Here is a 21932-nt window from a genome sequence, read left to right on the forward strand (position 1 = left end):
TCGAGTCCCGCATCGGGCTCCCTGCTCGGCAGGGAGCCTGCTTCTCCCTCTGACCCTCCCCCCTCTCATGTGCTCTCTCTCTCTCACATTCCGTCTCAAATAAATAAATAAAATCTTTAAAAAAAAAAAAAAAAAGAGTAGTGGAAAAGTTTGTCCCTGTAAACATGTAAAGTTCTATGGATTTTGGTGAGTCATCATTAAACTGTTTTCCAACGTGCCATATGTGTGTTCATTTTCTGTCTAGCTGGTTGGAATGGGGAGAAGTTCACCATTCTTCTCCGGTGTCAGAATAAAATTAGTCCCCAGTTTCTGTTAGGACCATTAAAATTTTCTCTCATAAAAGAGTACTTAAACCACTTAAAAATAATGTAAAAGCCCATATATTTCAGGTTCCTATAAAGAGAGATACCACAACCAGTGTTTAGTAAGTTTAATTTGCTTTTTTCAGGTGGTTCACAGAACCAGTACACTCAAGGTTTGATTAGATAATGCAACATTAAAATTTCCCAACACTGACCAGTATTCCAGTTCATCAGATACATTCTCATTGTTTTCCTCAAATAGAGGGGAATGGAGTGACCTTTTATTGACAGTGATTAGAAGTAATAAGGCTACTGTATATAATTGGCAATCCCCAAGAATTCTTTCCTCTGTCATTCAGTGTCATAGGGAGAAGAGTTTTGAAGCTGTTCTCTTTTGAAGCTTTCCTGAGCATGTCTTAAAAGATGCCAGTTCTGTTTAGCACCCTGATGGAGGGGAAACAGCTTGGACTCACAAAGTACAGTAAATCCGACTTTGAGTATCTTACATTAAAACCCATGGCTTTAAACATATATTTAGCTAGTGAAGAAGACACTTCAGTGGGACATTCCACAAAGAAATGTTGTAAGACTCAGGCTAAATCTTAACCAGATAATAAACTAAGGGGGGAGAAAAAAAGGCAGATAGTCTCTCAGCTCTAACAAATTTTTTTTAACAATTATAGGAACTACACCTATTGCAATTTGACATATTGGATAAGGCTGAAACTTATAAGTAACAAGGGAGAAAGATCACATCACGAGTCTAGCCATTTAGCAAAGCCTCACATTTTAAGGTTCTCCAAGAGTGTTTCTCCTTGTGTCTGTTGTGAGAGATAGGGAAAATAATCCCCACTCAACAACAGCTTCCACCCATACCTATCCAGAGGTGAATGGGAATATTCCTACTCTAGTAGAAGGCAGGAGAAGATCTAGGTGAGGGCTGTAGTCTCTGGAAGGATGGTACATCACACCAGCTTCTCTCGAAATGGTAATGACTACGGTAAATCACAAGGTCAGGACAGCTTTTGCAGTTCTCAAATAACCAAATGTCATTCTACTAGCAGTGCAGCAATGTTCGTTTGCACAGTTTTGTGATGTTACTGTAACTGATTTTAGAAGTTTAGGCAAGTATTAAATGAGAAAAAACTAACCCTTAGTGTAAAGGTTTAGAATGGCAGATTCCCATATCACTATGGCAATACTTGAAACGACCTGCTTTCCACTACCCCCCTGAACTAGGCTAAGGGGAAACTAATGTAAATGGGTTAAATGGGAGCATTTAAATTCTGGGGTATGTTGAGGGGTAGTGTTTATCCCTTGTATATTCCGTACACAGAAACTGTTCCTTTGAGAACCATGAAAGGGTACATCAAGTCTGAGGACTGTGGCAAAATGAGGGTCAGATTACAGAATACAGCAAAAGCAGCCGTCACAAGAATAGAACCCATTCCTTCAGTCTTAAGTCAAAGAAATGAGGTTAATTATTCCAGTGAGTTGAAAAATTTGAGATCAATAACCATCCCTGCAGCTCAGCTAAGAGATATTTAAACTAAAGCCTACCTCCAGTACATCCATGTAAACGGGAAATCTCGACAATCATAGATGATACATAGTTGGAAATGTTTCACAGCTGAAATGGTGATGTGCAGCAGCTGAGGTCTTTGAGGGATAGTGGTGCTATCACTCCAGACATTTTCTTGAGGTATTGTTATTTCTTGTTCACAGAGTCTTAGAGCTCCAAGGCAGAAATCATAAGCAGTCCAAAGTACTATTTTCCTTCCTTTTTTTTCTTTACATTTATCCTGAGAACTACCAACCAGTTCACATTTCTTCATTATGCAAGTCTTTCCCCCAGCGAACAGGAGTATGAAGTTACACAAGATGATTGTTAACTAAAATTTCCTGGGACAATGACCCCTATACCACATTTTCTGCAGGAGGATTTCAAGACACAATAGCCAAGGATGCCACGTAGGAAAGTCAGAAATTCTAGGGCTCCATCTGTCACATGGACAAGAACTCCAGAGAGCCTAGAAACCTGACTGAACTCTGGCCATTAAAGGGGTTAGCCTGGATGTTTGCCAGATTTGTTTGTATCGCTGACCAGCAAGCACAAGCTTAAAGTGAAGGTATACCAAGCAATGCCCATTAGGCATTTTCTTTGCATGGAGGGATACCAGAGGGACATGGTGTGGGTGGGGGTAGGGTGGGGGGGAGGAGGGGAGGGAAAAAGAATCAGAATGTGATTTTAAACCAATTCGGGTGAGTCTAAGTTTGAATAATTCTATTTTCTGGCTACTGATCTCCTTCCGCAAGGCCTCCTCTAAGAACATTAGAAAGGCCATACTTGAGAGGACGAGTGATCCATTTTGTTCAACACTATGCCTTCCGAAGGAGCACTAAGGGGGAGTGTGTGGAGGAACACAGTTACCGTCTCACTGTGTTTCACCAAATAGCCCTAGTTTTCCATAATTCCGTTGGAAGGCCATTATACAAGGATTCCTCTTAAACCTTTGCCACCCAAACACAGCCTCTGCCAGCATCACTTCTCGGACAATGAGCTCTTTAAGTTTCTGATTTGCCAGGAGAAGTGCTTTCTTGTACTTAAGGCTATGAGGTTGAGCCCCAGAGCTAGAATATCAGGACTTGGTGAGCATGTCCCTCCTCTTGACCAGGTATCTGATCTCACACTACCCTCAGCTTTTATCTTTCCAGAGTTGGAGCTAACATTTTAAACTTGTGTCCTCATGTGGAAGTATCTCCACTCCCTGATAATTTTTGCTATTATCTGGACCTTTCGTCCCTTTACCATATATTCTGTAAATAAGGTCACTAGAAGTGCATAGATAATGTAAGCCATTAAAATGGTGTTCTATGAGGTCCTGTTTTCTGTGTTGTCTCCATGAGCCCTTCCTGATGGTGCAGTCGGGCTTTGAGCCAGAGCAGCCAGCACACTGACCCCTCCTTCCCCTCAGCAATGGTTAGGTTACCTTGCGGAGTTCTAGCAGAGCTTGCTGCCTTGCTGATTCTTCTATTACTTTACACTTCCCTAGACTGAACCTCACCTGTCATTTTCCTGTGTCGTCACAGCCAGGCTTGTGGGCCTTCTGTGGTTTTGCTTTTTTTTTTTAAATCCCTTCTGGTTTACCTTTCACTGCCTGAAAGTAGTGACATTCGACTGCATAATTTCCTACTTCCAGGTAATTTATAAAAATCCTAAGTAAGGTTAAACCAAGCATCCACCCACAGGGAACTTCCCCTGTTAGCATTATCTCCAAAAAGATGTTTATTCTTAAGTCTCTAAGTTGTTTCCTAAGCACGACAAAGTATTCCCGTATCTCATAGTAACTGGTGTTTTTAAAGTTGCTTTAAGTGAAGAACCTTGACAAAAGTTCTTTAGAAGTCTGAACAAATTATATCTTGTTGTTTCTTGAATGCATGTTTCTTTTTATCCTCAAAAAAACTAGAATATGCAAGTCAGGCATGATTTCCCATAAAGGAAAATATTTATCTTTCCTCCAATATGTCATGTGTGATTAAGACTTCAGTGACACCAGTAAATCACTCATTTTACCATCTTGCCAATTGAAGGTGAGTTAGCTGATGAGCTTCTGTCCAATCAACACAGCTTGAAGTATATTACAGAGCAGTATGGATGAAGGTAGAATGCTGAGGAAGAATTAGGAAAGAAAGGGGGAAAATCGTTCTTTCATGGGGCAAGGGGAAAGCCTAGCTAGGTTGAAGGATTTTTGTTTTGTTTTTTTACTTAAGTCAAAATTACATGATTTTAAAAAGCCACAGTGATAGAGGAGTATGAGAGGCAACAAGTTGAGAAGTTTACGTTACAGTTTAAAACACATTTTCAGCTCCCAAATGACCAAGTGCAAAGGAGAGTGCTGGTAGAAAGTCCCAGTGCTGGGAGAGCAGACGTGCCGGGAGCCCGGGGAGACAGAGGAATCAGTCCTGAAGCGCAGCTGTGAAGGCAGGCAGGCCTCTGGGCAGGCAACAGTGGGCTCAGCACAGGCTCCCCTAGTGATTCTTACCACGTCATACCTTCAGCCTAGCTCAGTGAATATTGATTTAAATTTCAAATAATGTTATAGAAGGGAAAGATACAACTGAGCCACTACTGTTTACTTTCTACCACAGCATCACAATGATGAAGTGTAACAGAAAAGAACCTTAACCCTGAAAAATCTGATTGTAGTATCAGCCAAGATGGCATGAGCTTGGCTCCCTTTCCAAAAAAAGGCGGCATCCAGGTCTCCCTTACTCTTGTGCCTCTCCTGGCTCCCGCCTCGCTGGCTATTTCCTGTTCCACTCTACTATCATGGCCAAAGCTCAGGCCGAGGACTTTTCAGGTCTGCTACAGGAAGCTCTGGGACGTAGAATCTTTGGTGGCTCTGCGGGTGACTGAGGAGGTGGGTACTTTCTCTTGTTCACACAGGTTGTAGAGAAAGCAAATGTCTCTGCCATGAAACCAGGTGGTGAAATGGCCCGACAGTGTCGACAAGATTCCACCTAGTGTGCAGAGAGCCAGAAGGCTTTATGTAGGCAAGACATGATGCTTGAGCCACACGCAAAGCTGCCCCCAATTTCCTAGAACGTGGCCATGCTTTGCCCTGTCTTCCACCCAAGTCAGAACAGCTGGTGGAAAGGACACCCCAACGAGTGGGCTGAGCACTTCCCAGGCCCTCTGGCATCCTTAGCAGACTTCTTCAGTGCTGGCCGGTGCCTTCTGTCACAGGTGGTGCTATTGCTGGTGATCTCCTCTCTCCTTGGTAAGACGGCTGAGCCACTGCTATCAGAGCTCAAAGAGGGGGTTATATTTCCTAATCTCCTGAAGCAGTCTTTCTTTCTCCTGGTTGGCATCGGCCAATGCTTGTTTAGTTTCTATGAGTTCCTTTTGTAGGGTAGGCAATTCTTTCACCTGGGGAACAATAACAAATTTACAGTTAATAAATAACATGCCTTGCAAAAACCTGATAAGGGAACAAGAACTCAGAGTTCAAGCAGAAAAATCCACAAATTTGGTTACTGATCAAGAGAATACAACCAGATCTTTCTAAAAGCCTAATTGGGGCAACCTGGGTGGCTCAGTCATTAAGCGTCTGACTTCGGCTCAGGTCACGATCCCAGAGTCCTGGGATCGAGCCCTGCATCGGGCTCCTTGCTCAGCTGGAAGCCTGCTTCTCCCTCTCCCACTCCCCCTACTTGTGTTCCTGTTCTCTCTGTCTCTCTCTGTCAAATAAATAAATAAAATCTTTAAAAAAAATAAAAGCCTAATCCTGTCTTCAGAGTTCATCAGTTATAAGGACAGCAACAGTAGAATATATGATCAGCAACCATTCACCTACAGTTCCTGACTTATATCCCCTAGTAAGCACTTCTAGAAGTTGCTGCTAGGTGACAGGAGCCCAAACCAGCCAGCTATACACAGCACAGACAACCTTTTCAGCCCTCTGAGTTTTACCAGCTTCTGTAATTACAGCCACTAAGGGTCTGTGGGAAAAGTACTGTTCAGTTGGGTCCTCACCTGCTGTCCAAAAGCTTCTTCTGTGGGCATCAGAAACATCTGTTCTTCGGGGGGCTGCCTCTTCTCACTTTTAGGTCCTTCAGATGATGGTCTGTCTTGAGCAGCAACTGGAAAAAAGTAAAGGTTCTAAATGACAAACTCCTGCCAACATGCAAACAATTCCTAGTTATCATCTATCCCTTTATGGGAGAAAAAAGGCAGAGAAGCCAGGAGGCTGACGAGCCCAACTCACCGTCTATGTGGAACACACCATCATCACCCCGCTTCAGCACAAGGTGCTCCGTGGCCAAAGTGATGGGGATAGGGCCTGGAGATGTCGGATAGATGGGGGGGGTATCATCCTGCAGGGAAGAGGGAACCCACATGATGCCCCCAACCAGCTCAGAGCAATTCAGGTAACAACCCTTGCTTCTACCATCCAGCCTGAAGCAGTGTTATGCCATCATGTATCCATACATTCTTGCAAGGTAGAGAAGCAGAACTGAGTCTCTCCTATTCTAGAGATGGTCAAACTGAGGACCAGATAACCTAATGGGCTTATTTATACATAGTCATGCTGCATGCCAGAGACAAGGTCAGGGCTAGTGACAAGGTCTCCTCACCTAAATCCAGAACACTTTGATACAACACACATTTATGTATTACTACAACCTTCACTAAGAATGCTAATATGCATTTACTCACTTGATCCTCACCACATTGGACCATGACAAGGGAAGAAGTGTATAGCTATCACTGCCAAAATTCCTTGCCTGGCGAAGTCTAGGGTAAAATCCCAAAGCTCCTCTCACCTTTAGGGTGATCCTGGAGTGCAGGAGCTCAATCTGCATGGGAACTACCACTGGGATCTCCTCATCCTCCAAGAAGGGCCCCAGGCCATTGAGCACCGAAGTGAACAGCTCAAGGTCACAGCCTCGAAGCAAGAAATGCAGGAAGCCATTCTGTGCGGCCAGTGGGGAATGAACAGCTGCACCAGGCCCCACCTCAAAGCGAAGGCCCACAGCTGGCCTGATGTGGTCAGTCTTCAAAGCTGAGGATTCCTGAAAGCCTGTACCTTTGAGAAGAGAGACAGAAAGAAAACATTAATTATGAGTCAGAGACTATTCTAAGCACTTTACATATATTTAATATTCATAACAACCCTATGCCAAAAGTATTATCATCATTCCCATTTTAGTGATGAAGGAACTAAGGCACAGAAAATAACTTGCCCAAAGTTCAACAGCTTGTAAGTAGCAAGGACAGGACTTGAATGCAGGCAACCATGACTGACTGCAAAGACTGGGCTTTTGCTATCATGCCTCTCATGGTGGAAGGGAAGTCAAGGATCAATAAAAAGCTGGCCTTGTTATAAATCTGAGACACTGGGCTAAAGGCCAAGGGAAAGCTCTTAAAACACAGGACCCTCAACTCTGCTAAATTTGAACATCTCTTCTTTCTCCAAGTCTTGGTGTTCTCATTTCTGATAAAGCCACGCAGGATCCATGCTAATCTCCCCAAAACTCCATAAAGAACTATCACAGGTGTAGCCAAGGATATGAAATAACTTATATAACTGCAAATTGGCACAGTATTTTGGGAAAAAAACTGGCATTACCTAGTAAAGTTGAAGCTACACCTACCCTAATGCCCTGGAAATTATATCCTCAGGAATGTAACCCCGGAGAAACTCTCTTACATACCAGGAGACGTGTACAAGAATGTTCAAGGCAGGGCGCCTGGGTGGCTCAGTTGGGTAAGCGTCTGCCTTCAGCTTGGGTCATGATCCCAGGGTCCTGGGATCAAGTCCCGCATTGGGCTCCCTAATCGGCAGGAAGCCTGCTTCTCCCTCTCCCTCTGCTGCTCCCCCCCAACTCATGCTCTCTCTCTCTCTCTCAAATAAATAAATAAAATCTTTAAAAAAAAAAGAATGTTCAAGGCAATCCTATATGATATAGCAAAAAAACCCAGAAACAACCCAAATGTCTGTTAAGAATAGAGAAGTAAATAAAGCAATGGGTACAAGGGATATTTTAGGGGTGATGGTAATGGTTGCACAACTCTGTAAACTTGTTAGGATTTATCAAATTGTATACTTACAATAAGCAAATTTCATAAATGCAAATTATACCTCAATAAAGTTGTTTTTAAAAAGCAAAAACTAGTAATATTTATACAATAGAATATGATATAGCAATGAAAATGAATCACAGCTAATTCAACAACCTAGTAGAATTTGAAGAATATCAAAGAAAGAAGCCACTCATGAAAGAATACAGACTATAATCCTATTTAGAAAAACTCTAAAACCTGCAAAACTAAATAATACACTGATAACAAACATGTAGAAGAGTTGTAAAGTAAAGCAACAGAATGAGAAACACAAAATTCAGGAGAGTGATTCTTTATGACAGGTGAGAGGCAGAAGAAGATTCAGGAGCGGGGTTCCTGGGGACTTCAAAGTTCATGGTACTATTCTGTTTATTAAACTAGGTGGTGGTGTACATGGGTTCACTGTATTTTTATTACTTTATACCTTACATATATGTTGTAAGTATTCCTTAGTATCTACTCAATATTTTTTTTTACTTTATACTTTCTTATATTTTTTACTGTTATGTTAATTCTACTCAATATTTTAAAAAATATTTTTGAAATGAAGAATGCAGCATAAGCCCAGATTTTTCCTGTTATCATCTTTTTTTTTTTTAAGATTTTATTTATTTATTTGATAGAGAGAGACACAGCGAGAGCAGGAACACAAGCAGGGGGGGTGGGAGAGGGAGAAGCAGGCTTCCTGCCAAGCAGGGAGCTTGATGTGGGACTCGATCCCAGGACCCTGGGATCATGACCTGAGCCGAAGGCAGACGCTTAATGGCTGAGCCACCCAGGCGCCCTTCCTGTCATCTTCTAAAGTACAAATATCAAAGGATTGAATCTGAATGACAGAATTCCCTGATCATATACAGCTGGATGTCAGCAGCTACACAAATGAAGAAGTGGACAGTGGCCTCCTGTATAAGCTTAAGGAGCACCTGGGAAGTGAAGATGGTGAATAGCCTACTGAATGCAAAGCCCCAGAAAGGGCTCTGGGAGGTTCCCCTGCAAGAAGAAGGCTTGACTGGAGTTCCTCCTCCTAATGGCTGCTGGAGAGAAGGACCAAGGGCTTGGCACTAGGACAGCTACCCTTGGGGCCCAGTGACAGGAGCAAGAAGCTAGGGCTGCCCCAGATAAATCCCAGCTCCCCTAGAACAGCCCCCATCCTCACCTGAGCACTGTCCATGCAGGAACTGCCAGAGTCCCACGGTGCCCAGCTGTTGGACACTCAGTTCCTCTGCCTGCAGGGCTACAGCCAGGTCCTCACCACGTACCTCGATCCCCAAAGATACCTCATTCACCTTCAGGACCAGAACGGAGACCTGTAAAAGGATACTTTCTTAGCTGAGTGCCTCGCAAGCTTCTAGCCTACAGCCTACTCTCTGCAGAGAAGAAAGGAGAGCAGCTGACCGGGTGAAGGCTGAGGTCTTCCCCACTGGGTGAGACCGAACTGTTGGCCTCTGGTGACCCCTGGCCGTAACTATCCACAACAGGGCTCGCTTGGACACCAGCACTGTCCAAGACATTTGGAAGAGTTCCTGGTGGAAGAGATTCTGGACCAGACTCTGCATAAGAAAGACAACAAATGAGTTTGAAAATCAAAAAGTTCTGTTCAAATCCAATCTCTAAAAACAATGACAACTGTGGAAAAAAAAAAAACACTTATGACACTTATGAGACAATTGGGAATTTGAAAACTGGATATTTGATGAATTTAAAGAATTGCTGATTTTTAAAAATGGGACAGTGGTATTTGGTCACATTAAAAAAAAGTCTGCAAATGGATGCAACCCAAGTGTCCACAGACAGATGAACGGATTAACAAAATGTGGTATAAACATACAATAGGGTATTAGCTTTAAAAAAGAAGAAAATTCTGACATGTGCTATGAAGTGAATGAACCCTAAGGCCATTATGTTAAGTGAAACAAGCCAGTCATAAAAGGACAAATACTGGGGTGCCTGGGTGCTCGGTTGGTTAAGTGTCTGCCTTCAGCTCAGGTCATGACCTCAGGGTCCTTGGATGGAGCCTGCATCGGGCTCCCTGCTCAGTGGGGAGCCTGCTTCTCCCTCTCCTCCCCACTCGTGCTCTCTCTCTCTATCTCTGTCTCTCTCCCGTCAAATAAATCAATAAAATCTTAAAAAAAAAGGACAAATACTGTGTGATTCCATTTATATGAGGTACCCAGAATAGTCAAATTCAGAATACAAAGTGGAACAGTGGTCGCCAGGGGCTGGAAGAGAAGGGAATGAGGTACAGATTTTCAGATTTATGAGATGAAAAAAGTTCTGGAGATGGATAGTGGTGATGGTTGCACAGCGATACTTTTTTTTTTTTTTAAAGATTTTTTATTTATTTGACAGAGAGAAACACAGTGAGAGAGGGAGAGGAAGCAGGCTTCCCGCTGAGCAGAGAGCCCGATGCGTGGCTCAATCCCAGGACCCTGGGATCACGACCTGAGCCGAAGGCAGACGCTTAATGACTGAGTCACCCAGGTGCCCCTGCACAATGATACTTAATGCTCCTCAATTACAGTTAAAAATGGTTAAGATTGTAAAGTTTATGTAATATATACTTTGCCACAATTTACATTTTTTTCAAATGTTTTTAAAGTTTATTTTCTAGAGATGCATAATAAAAATATTTATGGATAAAATGTTATGTTTGGAATTTGCTTCAAAATAATATGGGAGGAAAGGAAGTGAACAGAAGTATGTATGAAACAAGAATGGCCATGAGTTCTTAATATTTGAAGCTAGGTAATGGGTACATGAGCGTTCATCGTTTGATCCCATCTACCTTTATACATATTTGAATTTTTCCACAATATTCCATAATAATAACAAAGCAAACAGGAGTACACACCACCCAGTTTAAGAAACAGTACATTCTCTTTTTACTTTATTTTCGTTTAGACACTCTTAAGGGACCATTTAAAAAAGTCTCCGGTTCAATAACATGAAAGAACCAGTGTAGTTTCCAGTAATGAATGATTTAATTCCTAATAGTTACTCATTTTATCATAGAAAAAGCTCCTATTTTCCAACAATAAAATACGTAGTTAGGGGAAAAAAAAAAACCCAACAAAAAGCACCAGCCACCAAACTAATCCTCCTGCCACAGCTACATGGCTATAAGACTAGCACTCTCTCTTTTGGTCTGAGTCTCATTCTGTGATGAAGGTCAAGTGCTAACCAATAACCTAGAAGATGTGTAGATAAGCCAGAGCTACAAATCCACTAAAATTTCTCTCTTTTTTGGTTTTGGTTAAGAAAACATCTATTTTATCAAATCTCAGCTCCTTTTGTATCCTGCTGGTATACAGGCAGCAGAAAGAACCCTTTTTGGACTTCAGTTTCACCTGGCTGCTTCCACGTACCAGACTCCAAGAGCGTCACAAAGCTATCACTGCCATCACTGTCCACGGAAATCCGGTCTTCAGGGCCACTGTTATCCAATGAAACGCCGTCAAATGACTGCTGAGATACTGTCCTCTTCATGGAGAAAAGTCGGAGTCGGGCAGCCCCTCCACTCAGTGGTGCTGCCGCCCCCTCATCTATTTTGGCCATGGGCTCCCTGTTTAAGAGATAAAAACCATGGGCGCCTGTGTGGCTCAGTCGGTTAGGGGCCTTCAGCTCAGGTCATGGTCCCAGGGTCCTGGGATGGAGCCCCACACTGGGCTCCTTGCTCTGCGGGAGGCCTGCTTCTCCCTCTGCCCCTCTCCCTGTCGTGTGTGCGCTCTCGCGCGCTCTCTCTCTTTACCGTGCGTGCACAAAAATAAATAAAAAAATCTTTAAAAACACACACACACACAAATGTGGCTTAGAAGATATGTTTTGGGTCTTGCAATGCCCAACCCTTTCAACCCAAATAGTTATTTATACATTAACTTTGATGTCAACTATTATCTGCTGTAAGGGGGTCACACCATTTTTCAACTGCTGGCCTTTCTGAATCTGGCATTTCAAACTGCATAAGTAGCTCTGCCATATCAACATTAAATATCAAGTTTATTCAAGGTCATCCCATATATAGACGAGACTGACTACCTACAGCCCCAGTGCAAATGAATGACACCTGAAGCCACCCACATCCATTCCACAAGTATTTACTGGAAAACCTGTGCACATAAGGCACCATACGAATCACAGGGAGTGAATAAAATAACGAACAAGGCATCCTCTGTCCTCAATGAATGTATAAACTATCAGGAGAGAGGAGATTCAGATACAACCTACCATCGTATGGGCGTAAATCACACACACCACAAGAGAGGGACAGAGGCTAGGCAAAGCCAAAGGCTAGGCAATATCAAAGGGGGGAAAGGATGAGAAGAAGGGTATCAGGAATAGCTCTGTGGAAGGAGATGGCATTTGAGGGAGCCCTTGAGGGCTGTGAAAGAAACAGGGAAGGGGCATTCTATGCGGAAGAAACAGCATGAGCAAAGACATGGAGCACGGAGCTAGAAAACAAAAAGTACCTTTGGAGACAGTAGCTCAATGCAGCTAGAGCTTAGGTTTTGTTGGGAAGAGCAGTGGAAGATAAAGTTAAAAAGGCACAATAGAGTGAAAAGAAACCTTTAAAGATCTTTTAATCTTCCTATTTAATCTCCCCATTTTATAAAAGAAGCAGCTGACTCAAGGTCATAGTTAAAGATGGAATTAAGAAAAACCCAAGTCTCCTAACTCTTGCTAAGTGTTTATTTCCCCCTTTTGTACCACATGGGTTGCAGCCAGATTACAGAAAAATCTGAATAAAAGATTATATATGAAAGTGCTTTTAAAACTATAAAGTACAGGGGGTATATGGGAAATCTCTGTACCTTCTGCTCAGTAATTCCTATGAACCTAAAACTCTTCTAAAAAACAGTCTATTAAAAAACTGTAAAGTGAGGGGCACCTGGATCACTCAGTCTGTTAAGTGTCCAAGTCTTGGTCTCAGTTCAGTTCTTGATCTCAGGACCGTGAGTTCAAGCCCCAGCATGGAGCCTACTTAAAAAACAAAAAACACAAAGTACCATATGGAATATATCACAATAATTGATTATGCCACACTAATAAGTTCAAACTAAATTCAGGGGGTATAAGGGAAAAGCCTAATTTTAGAGTAGGGAAATAATAAGATCAGACCTGTGTTTTAAGGCTCTTTCAAACAAGCTAGTGAGGAAAAGACCTCCAATGAGGAAATCAATTAATAATTTACTGAAATAGTCCACATGTAGGAACAGACAGCAAAAAGGGATATGAGACTCCCTAAAGCAGTGTTCTCAAAGTGTCATCCTGGTAGGAGCATCAGCATCAATGGGGGGAGGGAAGGGGCTTAGAAATGCATGTTCTCAGGCCCTGTCTCAGACCTACTGGATGAGAAACTTCTAAGGGTGGGGATCAGCAATCTGTTTTAAGAAGCCCTCCAGATGATTCTGAAGCACGCTTTGGTCTGAGAACCCCTGCTCTAGAATTACAGTCAGAATCTGACAAATGACTGGAAGAGGCAGGAGAATGATACTACTGAATAAAGAAAGAACTGGTCTAGGGAGGGATAGGGAATTTAGTTTTATGTATGTGAGGTTTGCCACACCCCTGGGAAATCCATGGGGAACTACATGCAGTAGATGGTTTTTGATGAAGAGCAGGGGAGGGGAGAAAAGTCAGAACCGGAAATATAGACTACAGCAGAGGTAAGGAGATGAATAAAATAACCTTGAGAGAAAGTATACAAAAATGCACTGATATAAACCTTCCTGAAGTTTGGCAAATTCATCAAGAACCTTAAAAATGTTTGCAGCATTTGACCCAATAATAACCCACTTCTGGGTTTTCATTCTAAAGATTTAGATATGCATAAAGAGTAATGTTCACAAAAACAAGGGCATTTAACACAGCTTTGGTTCTGAGAAAAACTGGAAACACACTAAAGCCCCCCCCACAGTGGGATGAATGAATAAATGAGGATAAATCCATTTGCCAGAATACAATAGAGCAATTAAAAATTATGTATTCAGGTACCTCATGAATGGGAAATGATTCACAAACAAACATCAAGTGAATAAAACTGGAAATTTTCTAGATGATATAGAAATAATTCTATTATTGTAAAAATAGTATTCATGTATAGCGTATGTGTGTACACACCTATAAGCATTCACATGGGTACCCAAATATAGGTATAAAAATTGGAAGAAAAAAGATCCAAATGTGAATAGTGACTATCTCTGCATTGTGTTGTCACAAGTGACTTTTTCTTCTTTATTCTTTTTTTCCTACATTGTCAACAAAATGAACACAAATCATTTTTATAATTTAAAACATAAAGATTATGATAAAAGTGATCAGAATACGGACAGCCTAGTGCAGTGGAGCGGTTAGGTTTATAGGACAGAAGGCAGAAGACAGCAGCCAAGGAAGAAGGAAAGACTCCTGCCGAGAAGTGCAGTGTGAGGGGCCGCGCAGGGCTATAAGCGTTCGGGACAACCGCAAGGCCGACACGAGGAGCCAAGGACAGGGAGGACTGAGAAGAGGCCATGGGACTGGGCCACCAGCAAGTCAAGGTTGGGGGTTGAAAAAGGGTTTGTGTCACACACCTTTCTTTTCCCTTTATCACCCCCTCTCCTCTTTTCCCATCTCCATTTAGAAAAAGCAGCACATTTGGTGACTGGGAGTCCAGGCTTTCAATCCTCACCCCACCACTCAGGAGTTCTGTGATCCTGAGCAAGTTTCTTACCTCTCTGAACTCAGTTTCCTCACGTGTAAAATGGGGACTGATATTATTACCTGCCTTCCAGGGTTGTTACAAGAATTCAATGGATTAATATTGTAAGCATTCAGGAGAGTGCCTGATACACAGAAAGCACTCCATAAGTGTTGTCTAGTATTCTACCATTTATCCCTTCAAGTTTTCCCTTCTCCTTCCTTCTAGGCTATCTGTGCCTAGCAAGTACTAACACTGGCATTGCTTAGAGACCCACTTAGACCCACAATCCACTTAGACAAAGCTCCAAAGCCACTGATCTTCAAACCATGGTCCCCAAACCACAAAGCATCCCAACAAAGATTTCCCATAGTCTTCATTATCATTCCTAAAACCACAAGGCACCAATGGAAAAATCCATACCTTTCCACTCTTCTGATTATGCATTTCTGTATTTTTCTGCTAACTCCCTACTGTATCTTCAGTGTCTGACACAGAGCCAGGCACAAAGTAGGGGCTCGAAAAATTTTTGTTGAATGAACACATGAAATTCTTCCTTCTCTATTACTCTGGCAGACATTGATAAGGTGTACCAGAAAGAGCAAATACAAAGCCCCAGCTTCTCTATCTACAAGATACAGGATCCATGGGCTCATCCTTTTTGATCCTTCAGTTCCCTCAGCTATAAACTGAGGATACAAATTTCTATTGCTATCTCATGGGGTTGCTGTGGGGATCAAATCAAACAAAATATTATGTGAAAGGCCACTAAAAAGAATAAAATATCATACAGATGCCAAGTATTATTATTATTATTGTTCTCATAGAGTATATCTGTATCAATAATAGTGAATCAGTGAAAGAGGAGGGAAGATCCTATGAAGCAGTAAATGTTGACTTGAAACTGCCCAAGAATAGGCTAAGCTACATGGAGGCATGTGCAAATCCAATTTCTGGTTCTTCCCCTATCACAGAATTAGATGTAGTCTTAAAAATAAGTCTCTCCAGTTGGTATACCTATATCCTCTAAGTAGCCTAAAAATTCTTCCACTGCCCTTCAGGCAGCACTGAAAATTAAAGGCTTTGGTACATTAGAGAGGCCATTCTATGCCATCCCCTGGACTACACAGTGCTTCCCAATCTAACAGTACACACAGCAGGAGGCCTTAAGCCCAACGACCAGAGCTAGGAGGAGGAGACAGCATGAATGAAGAAGGCAGAGAGCCACTCACTTGGCTGGGGGCAGGGACAACATCTTGTGCATGGTGGAGGTCATTCGGTCTCTGCCCAGACTGAAGGCATCCTTAGTCAGGGACACAGCTTCCTTGGTGAGGTCCATAGTGGCATGTAGAGCCTCCTTTGTGGCATCCTTGGTCATGTGAATAGCACTTGACAATTCTCCCTCAATGTTCTTCAAGGGGATGATCTCGGCCTGTCCATTCACAGCAGTATCCCTGCCATCTGGGGGCTTCAACACAGCTGGTGAGGTGGATGCCTGGGTTCTGCTCAGTCTCTTGGCCTGTAAGAAATCCACTGCCTCATGGCCCTTCCCTACCTCCTGCTGTGCAAGAGGATCTGAATCCTGTAGCTCTCCATTGCTATGGAGAGGCACTGGCCTATCCTGGGATGCATCCAGATTTTCAACGCCACTGTCCTCCAGAACCTTCTCAGGGCTTGCTGGGCCCTGGTCTGAGGAGGCATCAGACTTCAGCTCCCTATCCTCTGAAGGAGACAGCTCTGAATCAATGAGGCTGGTGGTATCTGAAACTGCAGAGTCAGCTTCAACAGCCGCCGGGGCAGGATGCATGAGCAGAGCCACCTCAGCGCTGGGGAAGAGGACCCCAATGCAAGCTGTCTGGTCCCGCAGAGGAGAGCCAGTCATGGCCTCTGTGTCCTTAGTCAGTTGCTCTTGAAGACCCTGTAGCACCTCCTTCAGGCGGAGCAGAGCCAAGTACTGGTAATGGTCAAGCCTCACGCGGACATGTGCAGGGGAGTGTACAAGCATGTGAACATCTGCTGCATCCTCAAGCTCAGTCAGAGGCCCTTTGCTGTCCACACTACTGCTGCCTTCTCTCAAAACATCCATGACTTCTGTAAGGCCTGACAGGCTTTTCAAATCATGCTCAGTCTTTGACCTTTGATGGGGCACAGCATCAGGGGCAAGGGCCTCAGAATGGACAGGACTGCCAAAGCTAGCGGATGGTTTCAGCCTCCCTTCTGTGGCCAAAAGGAGCTTCCGTGCCTGAGCCTGCTGCCAGCGGAGGGGTAGGCAGGCCCAAATGGACAAGGGGAAGGGGGCCACAAAATTCAAGGTATGGCCTTTGAAGTTCTCTGTTCCCTCAAAGTCCAAGGAGATCTGGGTGAAGTGGATGGACCACAGATCCTGGGAAGCCTTAAGCCTCTGGGGAGGGAGGGTACTGGGTTGAGGGAGGCGGGAATCCACCTGGAAAGCATGATGTAAAAAAAGCATGTGCAGAAGGCTAAAGCCACCTGGAACCTTGGGAAAGTGAACATAATTGGAATGAAAGAACTCAGCAGCCGCAAAACCTCGGAAGAGACTTTGGAGGTCTGGACAACTACAATGTGGGGCATGACGTGTATTGGTGGCAGTCACGCCCGATGCAGAAAAGATGAGGGCCTGAGGACGATGCAACCCAGCCTGCTCTCTCTTCTCCAGCGGGAAGCTAACCTTCAGAGAGAAAATGAAACCCAATTCAGAATGGACATCTGAGTAGCTCCCCAACCTGCTATTAATACATGTGTAAAAGACCGAGCCGCAATACTGTTTTTCTTACTTCTATCAAAGGGACAGAGCAGAACCCTGGATTATAGCCACGAGAGAAATGCAGCTAGGGATGCCAAAAGGGAATGAAAATCCCACTCTCCTCTACCTTCAACCAGAAGGCATCCAGTCGGATATCCAAGTGTTCATCTTTCTGGCTCGAATCTTCCAGCTTGTAGATAGCTTTGAACTGCTCCAAACTGCGGTATAAATCCAGGCAGAAGAGGTTTCCCCAGAGCAAGCTGACAGGATCCATAGTAAACGTCAGACCATTTAACTGAACGTAGAGATTGGGACAGGGAACTGGAAAGCAGGAAAAAAAAAAGAATTGCCGTGTACAGAGTAGCAACTCGACTCCTACTTACCAGCTGATACTCATTTTATTACGAAGAAAGCAAAGGTGCATATTTCTACATGGCAGAGTTTTTAACAAAGGTGTGCTAAACTAACTCAAACACCTAAAATTCCTAGAGACAAATGAGAATACAAGCCGTGGCCCCAAGGCTGGCAGATGTGAAGAGCATGAGCTAAACAATAAGAAGTGAGCGGATCAGATGCTTACCTGGAAGCTCCTGATTATCGGGGAAGTAATACTCTGTGAACTCAATATGAATGGCAGAGACCTGAGTGGGAAGATTGTGAAGCTTCCGACTACAGGAAAGGAGTGTAGATGGCTTCTTACTTGGCTGTCCAGCCGTAGAAACCTACACAACCACACGCAAGTTGCTGTTAGCACCCGTACAGCATCCAGAATAGAATTCCCTCAATTTCCTCTGAGGTCATAGAAAGCCACTGCCACCCTTGCAAAGTCTACCACAGGGAGCAGAGGGCTTTTCACACGTATTGCAGGCATTCTCGCACCTGCTCCCACTATCTGCAAGTTCACTGCTCTCAGGGGAAGGTTGGTAGTAGGGTATCAGAGGAAACTGGGGGAGTCCCAGGTCCTGATCTCAGCAGCCATCCATGCTCAGAAAGAAACAGACCAGTGTTATCAATCCACCCAGAAGTGAGGGAAGCAGCCCCTGAATCCCACAATCTTCTTCACACCTGTTGCCTTCCAAATGTACTGTTCCACCCCTTTCCAACCATGTCTCCCTGCATCCTGGGCTTCTCACCTGGTGGATGTCCAAGTCATCCACCCGTATTACCAGGCAACTAGAGCGCAAGCGATTCCATGCTGGAGGCCGAAAGGCAGCCTGTCGGCCCTGAGAGGGGCTTCTCTCAACGGGGTTCTTTCGAGGACTGGAGAGAGAATCTAAATAAAAATAAGAAAGTAGGAAAGAGAATCAGGTACATTCAACTCTCATTACTAACAGAATTAGGAAAGTAAAAATCCTAAGACACTAAGGCTATATATATGTAGAAAAGAGAGCTTAACTGTCTAGCTCCTAGAAGGAACTCAAAAATTGTATTCTCCTTAAGACCAAGGCCACAGTCTCTGGAATAAAGGTGACAACAACCTCTCCTCAACACTGCAACTAGTCCTAAAGACAACTAGGACTCTGTAAAGAAAAAAAGTCACTGATGTCTTTCCATGGGATCAGGTTGGGATAATTAGCTAGTCCGGTGCTTTACCTTCACTGGATATTCAAAAGTAAATAGCAACAGGCTAAGCAATGGGAGTCCTCCAGCTCCTTGTAACCTACCTGCTTTCCTCCTGAAGGGAGAATCTACCCCCAGGTGCCAGGGCGGTTTGAGACCCGTCTCTTCATGCCACTTCTCCATTTTACTCTGAAATTCCATCACCAGCTTCTGGGCCCACTGGACTCGTGTCTCCATGGCCTCACAGTGCCGTACCCAATGTTTGCAGCTGTCACCTATGCAACAAAGAAACAAAAAGATTTCAGTCCAAGATCATGATCCAACATTCTGATTTTTCCCTTCCATTGGTATAGTCATAGTTCAGAATCTGATCCCTCACCCCAATCCAGATTTCTCTGGGGTAAGTAAAAATTATCTAGTGACAACACTCAAGTTCTTCTGGATTCCATATGTGATTTTTCCCTAAGGTTCCCTAAAAGGCCAGCTGCTGACTGTCACTATCTTTGACCATGGACTACTAGGAAGGCTCTAAAACTAGTGGAAGTAAGGGGCAGAGCATAGAGTCAAAAGCAACATCTCAAGCACTGCCTCTCCTCCTACTTCTTCCCATCACTGATAAAGAATCATCAATAGTAGACCCGACAAGTTTCTTGAAGAGGGCTATTCCCAACACCCCTCTGAGCTGCAACTCCTGGCACCCTCCTGCTGGACAGTCAGGAATGAACCCAAGAATCTGTCCTCAATACACGGGTACCTGGGACACACTAGAACTGCTGCTATTTAGAATTGTCCTACCTGCCCAGTGGAAGGGGTAATAGTCAAATGCCATCTTGCGGAAAGTAAGCTGCATTGCACCACCCATGAGTCTGTTTGCAGAGACACCTATAAAAGAAAAAGAAAGGTGAACAACGCAGAAGAAACAAAGAAGCCTAAATACCACTTGAAGTACTTAAGTCCTCTGAGCATCAGTTCCAAAGCCTGAGGGCGCCTGGGTGGCTCAGTCCGTTAAGCGACCAACTCTTGATTTCAGCTCAGGTCATGATCTCTGTCCCGGTTGTGAGATTGAGCCTCACGTCCAGCTCCACGCTGGGTGTGGAGCCTGCTTAAGACTCTCTCTCTTTCTCTCTCCCCCACCCCACCCCCCCCCCCCTGCCCCCCCCCCCCCTCCTCAAAAAAAAAAAAAAAAAAAAAGAAAAAAAAAAGTCTGGTTGATACACAAGTGCAACTGAAAGGCCAGGGTGTCAAGTGATTTGCAAGTCTGAGGCCCTCCTCTCTTGATTTATAATGGTCAACGGACAACACCCAAAAAAGGTATATTCCATTATCTCTGTAAATGGCTGCCAGATTTCCAGAAAGGCAAAAGAAACTGCAAAACTCAGGGTTCAGGAATTACAATCCTAGGTATCCCACTGACACATTCTAAAATCCTGATTGGTTCCCCCAAACCTAACAATGCTAGGATTGCTGTTCCTCGGCCCAACACCTGCAGAGGCATAAGCCAAATTCCCCCCAAAACAGAACCCACATTATTTCCTTTCATATCCTGGCCTCAGAGCTAATTAGACAATCACTACATAAAATACATACACAGTACCATGGAACACCAAAACACTGCACTAACAAGGACATTTGTAAAATACACATACAGGATATTGTAGGTAAACTGGAATTTTTAGCATCAAGTCAAATACTGTATTATATTTATCTTGAATTTACATTTAATTCTTACTAAATGAATGAACCTTCCCTATTTCTTTTTTTTTAAGATTTTATTTATTTATTTGTCAGAGAGAGAGAGCACAAGCAGGGGGAGCGGCAGGCGGAGGGATAAGCAGACTCCCCGCTGAGCAGGGAGCCCGATGCGGGGCTCGATCCCAACCTGAGTCGAAGGCAGATGCTTAACTGACTGAGCCACCAAGGCGCCCCAAACTTTCCCTATTTCTACCTTACCTCTCCAACTACATTCTAAGAATTGTTAGTAGAGTAGTTAGAATAGACACTACTTCTCCTACATATGCATATTGTCTGACCTACCCTGTTCTACATTTCTATCTCTTATTAGGGTGAAGGGAAATACCATGGGATCCTCTGGGTATAAGCTGGTACATTTCCGTCTAGTCTGGATTTCACCACCTCAAGTTCTGGACTAATCACCATCCTACACTCATGTTCCTTCTTCTCAATCTTTTTGTTCGTTATCACTACCTCTAAGGAGCTTATTTAGACATTTTTTTCATAATTGCCTCTTCATGAAATCTTCATACCACAGATATACTATATATCTGCTTATGTACTATGTCTGTCTGTGCTTTATACATAAAAAGAATGAATACAGGGGCGCCTGGGTGGCTCAGTTGGCTAAGCGTCTGCCTTCGGCTCAGATCATGATCCCAGGGTCCTGGGATCAAGCCCCACGTCGGGCTCCCTACTCAATGGGGAGCCTGCTTCTCCCTCTGCCTCTACCCCCCCACCCCGTGCTCGCTCTCACTTGCTCTATCTCAAATAAATAAATAAAATCTTTTTTTTTTAAAGATTTTATTTATTTATTTGACAGAGAGAGACACAGTGAGAGAAGGAACACAAGTAGGGGGAGTGGGAGAGGGAGAAGCAGGTTTCCTGCAGAGCAGGGAGCCCGATGCAGGGCTTGATCCCAGGATGCTGGGATCATGACCTGAGCCGAAGGCAGATGCTTAACTGACTGAGCCACCCAGGTGCCCCAATAAATAAAATCTTAAAAAAAGAGAAGAAGAAATATAAAGTTTACTCCTTTTATTCAATGCAAGGTAACAAAAGACTAAATAATTCTTTTAAATTAAAAGAAATTTAAAAACTTAAAGCTATTAATATTTAACAACTTTATAAATATATTTGCTGAGTAACCTTTAATGAAACTTATTATATAAATTATAATGTATCAAATTATATATGTAAATTAGCAATTTATAGAAATACACAACAGCAATATAACCAAATTTTTAATTATTCAAAAGTATTTTTCAGCAAAAA

At 43.4% G+C, this 21932-nt stretch overlaps 1 protein-coding gene across 2 annotated transcripts in view; it reads right to left on the reverse strand.

Annotated features, from left to right (window-relative positions):
• Positions 1-75: 75 nt before the first annotated feature.
• Positions 76-21932, reverse strand: part of UHRF1BP1 (UHRF1 binding protein 1) — a 62789-nt gene continuing 40932 nt past the window's right edge. For both annotated transcript variants that reach the window (XM_032409981.1, XM_032409982.1), the window contains 13 exons: positions 19722-19808; positions 19031-19201; positions 18500-18639; positions 17947-18088; positions 17494-17687; positions 15835-17291; positions 11295-11491; positions 9325-9479; positions 9086-9236; positions 6630-6892; positions 6071-6179; positions 5839-5945; positions 76-5232 (listed from right to left, as the gene is read on the reverse strand). In XM_032409981.1, coding sequence (XP_032265872.1) covers positions 5107-5232; positions 5839-5945; positions 6071-6179; positions 6630-6892; positions 9086-9236; positions 9325-9479; positions 11295-11491; positions 15835-17291; positions 17494-17687; positions 17947-18088; positions 18500-18639; positions 19031-19201; positions 19722-19808 — 3299 coding nt within the window. In that variant the 3' untranslated portion in view covers positions 76-5106. The remainder of the gene's footprint in view (positions 5233-5838; positions 5946-6070; positions 6180-6629; positions 6893-9085; positions 9237-9324; positions 9480-11294; positions 11492-15834; positions 17292-17493; positions 17688-17946; positions 18089-18499; positions 18640-19030; positions 19202-19721; positions 19809-21932) is intronic.

This window comes from Phoca vitulina, unplaced genomic scaffold (genome assembly GCF_004348235.1).
Source record: "Phoca vitulina isolate PV1807 unplaced genomic scaffold, GSC_HSeal_1.0 scaffold11, whole genome shotgun sequence".
NCBI classification, from domain to species: domain Eukaryota; kingdom Metazoa; phylum Chordata; class Mammalia; order Carnivora; family Phocidae; genus Phoca; species Phoca vitulina.